Source organism: Arachis hypogaea, chromosome 11 (assembly GCF_003086295.3).
Source record: "Arachis hypogaea cultivar Tifrunner chromosome 11, arahy.Tifrunner.gnm2.J5K5, whole genome shotgun sequence".
Classification (NCBI taxonomy): Eukaryota; Viridiplantae; Streptophyta; class Magnoliopsida; order Fabales; family Fabaceae; genus Arachis; species Arachis hypogaea.
The window spans coordinates 141,012,702-141,023,416 of NC_092046.1; the positions used below are offsets into that span (position 1 = coordinate 141,012,702).

The 10,715-nt window shown below is 41.7% G+C and overlaps 1 protein-coding gene across 1 annotated transcript; it reads right to left on the reverse strand.

Annotated features, from left to right (window-relative positions):
* Positions 1-6,494: 6,494 nt before the first annotated feature.
* LOC140176250 (uncharacterized) lies at positions 6,495-9,816 on the reverse strand. The gene is made up of 3 exons (XM_072206189.1): positions 8,563-9,816; positions 6,892-7,684; positions 6,495-6,796 (listed from the first exon to the last, which is right to left on the reverse strand). Exons 1-3 carry the CDS (start codon positions 9,814-9,816, stop codon positions 6,495-6,497), a joined length of 2,349 nt encoding a protein of 782 aa, XP_072062290.1.
* Between the last annotated feature and the right edge of the window lie 899 nt (positions 9,817-10,715).

Below are 10,715 nucleotides of genomic sequence, written 5' to 3' on the forward strand. Positions count from 1 at the left end.
GTAATGAGACTTGGGAGGATGAACCTCCCTTGCTCACCAAAGAACTGAATGACTTGACTAGGCTGAGATTACCTCAAAAGAGACATGATCCTGGAAAGTTCTCAATACCTTGTACCATAGGCACCATGACCTTTGAGAAGGCTCTGTGTGACCTAGGGTCAAGTATAAACCTCATGCCTCTCTCTATAATGGAGAAGCTAGGGATCATTGAGGTACAAGCTGCAAGAATCTCACTAGAGATGACAGACAATTCAAGGAAATAGGCTTATGGACTTGTAGAGGATGTCTTGGTAAAGGTTGAAGACCACTACATCCCTGCTGATTTCATAATCCTAGAGACTGGGAAGTGTATGGATGAATCCATCATCCTTGGTAGACCCTTCCTAGCCACAGCAAAAGCTATAATTGATGTTAACAGAGGAGAATTGATCATTCAAGTGAATGAAGACTCCCTTGTGTTTAAAGCTCAAGGATATCCCTCTGTAACCATGGAGAGGAAGCATGAAGAGCTTCTCTCAATACAGAGACAAACAGAGCCTCCACAGTCAAACTCTAAGTTTGGTGTTGGGAGGCCACAACCAAACTTTAAGTTTGGTGTTGAACCCCCACATTCAAACTCTAAAGTTTGGTGTTGGGAGGTTCCAACATTGCTCTAAACATCTGTGAGGCTCCATGAGAGCCCACTGTCAAGCTATTGACATTAAAGAAGTGCTTGTTGGGAGGCAACCCAATCTTTAATTATCTATGTTAAATTTCTATTTTCTTTTGTTATTTTATGTTTTTTGTAGGTTGATGATCGTGTGAAATCACAAAAATAATTGAAAAAGAAAAAACAGACTGAAAAACAGAATGAAAAATAGAACACCCTGGAGGAGAAACTTATTGGCGTTTAAACGCCAGTAAAGGTAGCAGAATGGGCGTTAAACGCCCAGTCTGGCACCATTTTGGGTGTTTAACGCCAGAAATGGGCACCAGACTGGCGTTTAACGCCAGAAATGGGCAAGAAGCTGGCGTTAAGCGCCAGAAATGGGCAGCAGCCTGGCGTTTAACGCCAGGACTGGCAGAAAGGGGCATTTTCGCACGCCACTTGGTGCAGAGATGAGATATCCCTGACACCTCAGGATCTGTGGACCCCACAGGATCCCCACCTACCCCACCTCTCTCTCTCTTCTTTACCCATTCACCAATCACCTCAATACCTCTTCCCCAAAAACCTCTCACCTATCAAATCCCACAATTCTCTTCACCACTCACATCCATCCTTCATAAAACCCCACCTACCTCACCATTCAAATTCAAACCACTTTCCCACCCAAACCCACCCATAATGGCCGAACCATACCCCCCTCTCCACTCCTATATAAACCCATCTTCACTCCTTCATTTTCACACAACATACACACTACTTCTCCCCCTTGGTCGAAACACTAAGCCCCTTCCATCTCCTCTATTTCTTCTTCTTCTACTCTCTTCTTTCTTCTTTTGCTCGAGGACGAACAAACCTTCTAAGTTTGGTGTGGTAAAAGTGTTGCTTTTTGTTTTTCCATAACTATTTATGGCACCTAAGGCCGGAGAAACCTCTAGAAAGAGGAAAGGGAAGGCAAAAGCTTCCACCTCCGAGTCATGGGAGATGGAGTGATTCATCTCAAGGGTGCACCAAGACCACTTCTATGAAGTTGTGGCCAAGAAGAAGGTGATCCCCGAGGTCTCTTTCAAACTCACAAAGGGTGAATATCCGGAGATCCGACATGAGATTCGAAGAAGAGGTTGGGAAGTTCTCACCAACCCCATTCAACAAGTCGGAATCTTAATGGTTCAAGAGTTCTATGCCAATGCATGGATCACCAAGAACCATGATCAAAGTGTGAACCCGGACCCAAAGAATTAGCTTACAATAGTTCGGGGGAAATGCTTAGATTTTAGTCCGGAGAATGTAAGGTTGGCATTCAACTTGCCCATGATGCAAGGAGATGCACACCCTACACTAGAAGGGTCAACTTTTATCAAAGGTTGGACCAAGTCCTCATAGACATCTGTGAAGAGGGCGCTCAATGGAAGAGAGATTCAAGAGGGAAGCCGGTTCAACAATGAAGGCATGACCTCAAGCCCGTGGCTAGGGAATGGTTGGAGTTCATTCAACACTCAATTATTCCCACTAGTAACCGGTCTGAAGTTACTATAGACCGGGCTATCATGATCCATAGCATCATGATTAAGGAGGAAGTAGAAGTTCATGAAGTTATATCCCAAGAACTCTACAAGGTGGCGGACAAGTCCTCTACTTTGGCAAGGTTAGCCTTCCCTCATCTCATTTGTCACCTCTGCAATTCAGCTGGAATTGACATAGAGGAAGACATCCTCATTGATGAGGATAAGCCCATCACTAAGAAAAGGATGGAGCAAACAAAAGATCCCACTCATGGACATGAGGAAATTCCTCATCATGAAATCCCTGAGATGCCTTAAGGGATGCATTTTCCTCCACAAAACTATTGGGAGCAAATCAACACCTCCCTAGGAGAACTAAGTTCTAACATGGGACAACTAAGGGTGGAGCACCAAGAGCATTCCATCCTCCTCCATGAAATTAGAGAAGACCAAAGAGTCATGAGAGAGGAGCAACAAAGGCAAGGAAGAGACATTGAGGAGCTTAAGCACTCCATTAGATCTTCAGGAGGAAGAACAAGCCGCCATCACTAAGGTGGACCCGTTCTTTAAATTCCTTGTTCTTTATTTTCTATTTTTCGAAAATTATGCTTTATGTTTATCTATGTTTGTGTCTTTATTACATGATCATTAGTGTCTTAGTGTCTATGCCTTGAAGCTATGAAAATGAATCCATCACATTTCTTAAATGAAAAATATTTTTAATTGAAAAAGAAAAAGAAGTGCATGAATTTCAAATTTTAAAACAGTTTAGTTATTTTGATGTGGTGGCAATGCTATTGTTTTTCTGAATGAATGCTTGAACAGTGCATATTTTTTGAATTTGTTGATTCATGAATGTTAAAATTGTTGGCTCTTGAAAGAATGATGGAAAAGGAGAAATGTTATTTGATAATCTGAAAAAACATAAAATTGATTCTTGAAGCAAGAAAAAGCAGTGAAAAGCTTGCAGAAAAAAATAAATATATGCGAAAAAAATGCGAAAAAAGAAAAAAAAAAGAGAAAGAAAGAAAAAGAAAAAGCAAGCAGAAAAAACCAATAGCCCTTTAAACTAAAAGGCAAGGTAAAATAAAAAGGATCCAAGGCTTTGAGCATCAGTGGATAGGAGGGCCCACAGGAATAAATTCCTGGCCTAAGCGGCTAAACCAAGCTGTCCCTAACCATGTGCTTGTGGCGTGAAGGTGTCAAGTGAAAACATGAGACTGAGCGGTTAAAGTCGTGGTCCAAAAGCAAAAAGAGTGTGCTTAAGAGCTCTGGACACCTCTAATTGGGGACTCTAGCAAAGCTGAGTCACAATCTGAAAAGGTTCACCCAATTATGTGTCTGTGGTATTTATGTATCGGGTGGTAATACTGGAAGACAAAATGCTTTAGGTCACGGCCAAGACTCATAAAGTAGCTGTGTTCAAGAATCAACATACTTAACTAGGAGAATCAATAACACTATCTGGATTCTGAGTTCCTATAGAAGCCAATCATTTTGAACTTCAAAGGATAAAGTGGGATGGCAAAACTGTTCAGAAGCAAAAAGCTAAAAGCCCCGCTCATCTAATTAATACTAATCTTCATAGATATTTTTGGAATTCATTGTATATTCTCTTCTTTTTATCCTATTTGATTTTCAGTTGCCTGGGGACAAGCAACAATTTAAGTTTGGTATTGTGATGAGCGGATAATTTATACGCTTTTGGCATTGTTTTTAGTATGTTTTTAGTATATTTTAGTCAGTTTTTATTATGCTTTTATTAGTTTTTATTTAAAAATTACATTTCTTGAATTTACTATGAGTTTGTGTGTTTTTCTGTGATTTCAGGTATTTTCTGGCTGAAATTGAGGGACCTGAGCAAAAATTTGATTCAGAGGCTAAAAAAGGACTGCAGATGCTGTTGGATTCTGACCTCCCTGCACTCGAAGATGATTTTCTGGAGCTACAGAAACCCAATTGGCACGCTCTCAATTGCGTTGGAAAGTAGACATCCTGGGCTTTCCAGCAATATATAATAGTTCATACTTTTTTCAAGATTTGATGGCCCAAACCGGCGTTCCAAGTCAGCTTAAGAATTCTGGCATCAAAACGCCAGAACTGGCACAAAAGCTGGAGTTAAACGCCCAAACTGGCACAAAAGCTGGCGTTTAACTCCAAGAAAAGTCTCTACATGTGAAAGCTTCAATGCTCAGCCCAAGCACACACCAAGTGGGCCCGAAAGAAGATTTCTGCATTAATTACTTATTTCTGTAAACCCTAGGCTACTAGTTCTCTATAAATAGGACCTTTTACTATTGTATTTTCATCTTGGTTCTTCAGGTTCCCTCTCTGGGGCCAAAGCCAATGACCACCATTATCACTTTTGTATTTTCAATGGTGGAGTTTCTACACACCATAGATTAAGGTGTGGAGCTCTGTTTTTCTTCCTGAATTAATGCAAAGTACTACTGTTTTTCTATTCAATTCACGCCTACTTCTTCTCTAAGATATTCATTCGCACACAAGAACATGATGAATGTGATGATTATGTGACACTTATCACCATTCTCACCTATGAACGCGTGTCTGACAACCACTTCCGTTCTACATGCAAACAAGCTTGAATGTGTATCTCTTGGATTTCTAATCTAAGATTAGAACCTTCGTGGTATAGGCTAGAATTATTGGCGGTCATTCTTGAGATCCGGAAAGTCTAAACCTTGTCTGTGGTATTCCGAGTAGGATCTGGGAAGGGATGACTGTGACGAACTTCAAACTCGCGAGTGTTGGGCGTGTGACAGACGCAAAAGGATCAATGGATCCTATTCCAACATGATCGAGAACCGACAGATGATTAGCCGTGCGGTGACAGCGTGCGTAGAACATTTTCACTGAGAGGAGGGGAAGTAACCATTGAGAACGGTGATGCCCAACATAAAGCTTGCCATGGAAAGGAGTATGAATGATTGGAAGAAGGCAATAGGAAAACAGAGGTTCAGAAGGAACAAAGCATCTTTATACGCTTATCTGAAATTCCTACCAATGAATTACATAAGTATCTCTATCTCTATCTTTATTTTATGTTTTATTTATCTTTAATTATCAATTCTCCATAACCATTTGAATCCGCCTGACTGAGATTTACAAGATGACCATAGCTTGCTTCAAGCCGACAGTCTTCGTGGGATCGACCCTTACTCACGTAAGGTATTACTTGGACGACCCAGTGCACTTGCTGGTTAGTTGTGCGGAATTGTGACAAAGTGTGATTCATGTTTGAGAGCTCCAAGTCTTTGGCACCATTGTTGATGATCACAATTTCGTGCACCAGCAGGCAACTCAAGCTTATAAGCTACTGAACTCAACTTCTGACAGATTTTAAATGGCCCAAAATATTTCATACCCAGCTTCTGGTGTTTTCTCAAAGCTGCGGAATGCTGGCGATACGGTTGCAACTTAACTAACACCAATTCACCTTCTGCCAACTCTGAATCCCTTCGATTTCTATCTGCATATGTCTTCATAAATTGCTGTGATCTAGTCATATTAGTCTTTAGTTGTTCCAACAGTTTGTCGCGCACTATCAGCAACTCTTGTAATGAAGGTTCATCCAGCGGGGAAAGCTCGTAGCGAATAAGAGAGGGGGGGTCCCTACCAAATAGAGCTTTATAAGGAGACATATTTATGCTGCTGTGAAAAGAAGTATTGTACCAATACTGTGCCCACAGAAGCATCTCAAACCATTTCCATGGATTGTCAAAACAATAGCACCTCAAGTACATCTCTAGAGTCTTGTTAAGCACCTCACTTTGACCATCGGTCTCAGGATGATATGCAGAACTCATCGCTAAGGTTGTGCCTTGCAGCTTGAACAATTGTTGCCAAAACTTGCTAATAAAGACCTTATCCCGATCGGAGACGATGGATTTAGGGAACCCATGCAACTTAACCACATTAGTGACGAAAACCTCTGCTACAATACGACTGTTAAAGTCATATTTCAAAGGTAGGAAGTGGGCAAACTTGGTGAGTCTATCTATGACTACCATGATAACAAAGAATCCATGTGATGGAGGCAAGGCAGTAATAAAATCCATACAAATATCATCCCACACTTGAGCAGGGACTGGTAAGGGCTTCAGCAACCCTGCCGGCAATTTAGTTTCATTTTTTGCTTGCTGACAAATGGAACAGCACATAACATAGTTCTTGATATCCTTCTGCATATTGGGCCAATAAAAATTAGAGCAAATACACTCCACTGTCTTTGCAATGCCCGAATGACCACCAATGGAGCTATCATAGTACTCCTTTAAAATAATGTTTTTTAGGTTACTCGTAGAGGGTACAACCACTCTATTTCATCATAAAAGAATCCCATTTCGACAAATGTAGTTGCTGTCCTGCATGTTGTTATTAAGGCACCTTTGCTTAATGGAATTCCAATGTTCATCCTGCTCAATATCATTTTGTAAGAGTTGCAGCCACTCTAATTTCAGTGACGACCAAGCAGCAAAGAAACTTCGAGAAAGCGCATCCGTAACAACATTCTCTTTGCCCGATGTGTACTGAATTTCAAAATCATAACCAAGTAATTTGTGCAACCATTTCTGCTGTTCAGGTGTGTGTAAATTCTGGGTCAATAATGCCTTAAGGCTTTGCTGATCTGTTTTGATAATGAATCGCTTACCCAACAGGTAGTGCTGGAACTTGGCTACGGCCTCTGTGATCGCATAAATTCTCTAGTATACGTTGACTGACGCTGCATCGTAGGAACCAATTTCTTAGAGAAATAAGCAATTGGATACTTCCCTTGGGACAGAACTGCTCCAATCCCCACGCCTGAAGCATCACATTCAATTACAAATGGTAACAAAAAATTCGGTAGTGCCAGGACAGGTTTAGAAGTAACAGCAGCTTTGAGTTCCTGCAATGCTCTTTCAGCCTTATCACTCCACTGAAAACTGTCCTTTTTTAATAAATCAGTGAGGGGGGCTGCCATAGAAGCGTAACCTTTGATGAATCGTCGATAATACCCCGTAAGGCCCAAGAATCCGCGTAACTGCTTCAGATTCTGTGGCTGCTGCCAATCCAAGATCGCCTGCACCTTGTCCTTCTCCATATGGACACCATTACCCAAGATCGTGTGGCCTAAGTAATCAATCTCTGTCACACCAAATAAACATTTTGACAACTTGGCAAATAAAGTTTCCCTTTGCAGCACTTGCAATACTGTCTCAAGGTGCTGGAGATGAGAATTCCAGGAAGGACTATAAACAAGAATATCATCGAAAAACACTAAAACAAACTTTCGCAAGTAAGGGCGGAAAACGTCATTCATTAGGCCTTGAAATGTAGCTGGCGCATTCGTCAATCCAAATGGCATTACTAGCCATTCATAGTGCCCTTGGTGGGTCCTAAATGCCGTCTTGTATCTATCCGCAAGATGCACCAAGATTTGATGATAACCAGACTTTAAGTCCAATTTAGAAAACACAGTAGCACCAAACAGTTTATCCAAGAGTTCATCAACAGTTGGTATCGGAAAGCAGTCCTTAGTAGTGATGTTATTCAAAGCCCTAAATCCGTACAAAATCGCCAAGTTCTATCTTTCTTTTTAACTAATAATATCGGAGAAGAAAAAGGACTCTTACTAGGTCGAATGATGCCGTCATCCAACATTTGCTGCACCATCTCTTCAATTTGGGCCTTTTGACTGTGTGGGTAGCGATATAGATAAACTTTAACTGGAGTGGCTTCTGCAACTAGAGGAATGCAATGATCGTGGTCCCTCTACGGTGGTAGGCCAGTAGGTTGAGCAAACACCTTCGAATAAGACTGCAGTAATGCAGCCAAATCTGGCCTGATATCCTGGGGTTAGGGGTGTCCGCGGATCGGATCGGATCGGATATGGCCGAAAATTGATCCGATCCGCACAATTTTCATCGGATCGGATCGGATATGATATCCGCACTTTTTAGTGCCGGATCCGATCCGATCCGATCCGCACATTTGCGGATCGGATCGGATCGGATATATCCGCATAATTAAACCTTCTCTTTTTAATCATATTTCTATGTAAAAGAATTCAATAAAAATATTTCTTTCATACTTTTAAACTTATTTATTCCTAAAATATTTTTAATCAAACTATCTCTAAATAACAAAAATAAAATAATACAATATATGAATAATAATTACTAACTAAAACATACAAACAAGTAAATATAATACCAAACATATATATTTATTTATTTTTTAATTATTATAGTGCGGATCTGCGGATCCGCGGATCGGATACGCGGATGTAGAGTAGATATCCGCGATCCGATCCACAAAGGGTGCAGATCGGATCGTATCCGCAATTTTCGGATCGGATGCGGATATTTACCGCGGATCTGCGGATACGATCCGATCCATGGACACCCCTACCTGGGGTAGTTGCACAGAATCACCACCTGTAGCTGTTGTCTTATGAACTTGAATGGTAAATGCTTCAGCAATTGCATTGGTGTGGACCATTCGCTTAATATGATGGAATTGAGCCGGAGCTGGCATGTGAGATTTGTCCCCAAAAACTGTCACAAACTTTCCATCATGAAGAAACCTGATAAATGAAGAATCATAGTCGACGATATGGGCCTTTAATGTTTTTAACCAAGTCGTGCCAATAACCAAATCACCGCCGGCAACATGTAGTACATAAACTTTAGGAATATCCACCTTAATACATTGCATTGTTACCTCCAAAGTAGGAATACACCCCTCCACTGTCATCATATCAAAATTACCCACCATAACTCTAAACCCAGGTGCTGGCTGCACTGGTAAGTTCAAAAATTGGGCGATTCTGGGTTGTATGAAACTGTGGGAACTCCCACCATCAATCAAAGCTTGGATTTCCACCCCATTAATGAATGCTTTGATGCGAATAGTAGCGGGGCCAGAATTGCCATTCATTGCATTGTAAGACAGATGGTGATCAACCACCTGCTGATCCAATTGTGGCAACAACTCTGGAACTGTAGCAATAGCAGTCATAGGTTCCTCTATAGCCTGTTCCTCATCCTCCTCCAGCTGAAGCAACATCAAATGCTTATGTGGGCATTTGTGGCCAGGAAAAAAATTTTCATCACACCAATAGCACAGACCTTTATCGCGTCTATTTTGAATCTCAGCTGAAGTGAGTCGCTTGACTTGGTTACGATTGGGGTTTGGTAGAGTTCTCAGAGGCGGTGTAGGTAATAGAGGTGGTAAAGGTTGTCTGGGTGGGGTTCTGTTGGAAGTGTTTGAGGTTTGTGGTTGGAGTGGCGGACGAGAGATTGATGGACCATGTGATGGTTTAGTGTTGGTGGCAAATTTATCCTCGTAGAGGCGAGCTAAACTGATAGCTCTCATTAATGAAGGAGGGCACTGTGCTTTAACTTCTCGTCGCACATCAGGTTTCAACCCACTGATGAAGCAGTCCCGTAGGGCATCCGGGGGCTCGACGTTGGTGTGATTTTCCAGAGCCACAAATTCAGAACAGTATTCAGTAACCGAGCCACTCTGCTGCAGCTTAAACAAAATCTCGCGAGGAGATTCGAACATAGAAGGCCCAAACTCAATTTCAATCGCTCGTTTCAGCTGATTCCAAGAGCGAAATGGTGCGGTACATTGCGACATTTGAAACCAAGGTATCGCCATCCCTGACATGTGAATCGCGGCAATCCCGATTTGTTCCTCCTCTGGCACACGGTAAAATTCAAAGTACTAATCAACAGAGAATATCCATCCCAATGCGTCTGTGCCATCGAACTTGGGAAGATCAAAGTTCATCCTACGATGCGGTTGCGCATTCCGAGTATGTTCATAACTCGAGCTCGACCCATGAGGCGGATGCTAATGCGTAGAGGATTCCTGGTTAATGAGTTGTGCGATGGAGGCCTGGATAGCATCGAACTTGGAGTCAGACAACTCAGTAGCGCGGGCTCGCTCCGCACGGGTTTCGTCTATCACATCCTCTAACATCTGAAATAATTTTTTTTATGTCAGCCTCCATGCCCTTCATACGTGTGTTATCCGCGACTGCCATGGTCAATGAAAGCACCAAATGGTAGGGTATGATGCAACTGACTTTTATGATGACTTAAAAAAAAGAAATGAAAGTACAGTAATGGAAAAGGGTTCTGCAGCTCTTCAATGAAATAGTACAGAAAGGAACTATTAAAAGGTAGTCATTGTAAAAGTAAGCAAAAGATAATAAAGCGGTATAATAATCGAGGAGAATCGCAGGATAGCTTCCAAGATTCAGCAATGTCCTGGGAAAGGGAGAAAGAAAATTCAGAATGATTTCAGAGAAGGTACACAGAGAGAGGTTCAGAGAGAGTCAGAGAAAGTAAGAGAGAGATGACCAATTACCACAAGTTCCTTACCCAACAAACTCCTCCAGCCTCCTATTAAAAGTTCTTTCTCTCTTGCCTTTTCTCACTTCCTGAATTGGTGGATTTTGCGCCATCTGTCCACTCTGCATAACTAACTCCTTTTCTTCATTGAGTGCCAGCTGCTCCTCATTGTTGGAGACTAATTCATCATTAAAGTAAGGA

Excerpts from the sequence above, each read along its gene's own strand:
- LOC140176250 (XM_072206189.1), bottom strand. The coding sequence starts at position 9,816 with ATGGCGATACCTTGGTTTCAAATGTCGCAATGTACCGCACCATTTCGC. Across the intron at positions 7,685-8,562 it reads ATTCTGTGCAACTACCCCAG|GACTGCTTTCCGATACCAAC; the intron begins GTAGGGGTGTCC and ends ATCACTACTAAG. Across the intron at positions 6,797-6,891 it reads ATTGGTTCCTACGATGCAGC|ATCAGCAAAGCCTTAAGGCA; the intron begins GTCAGTCAACGT and ends TTATCAAAACAG.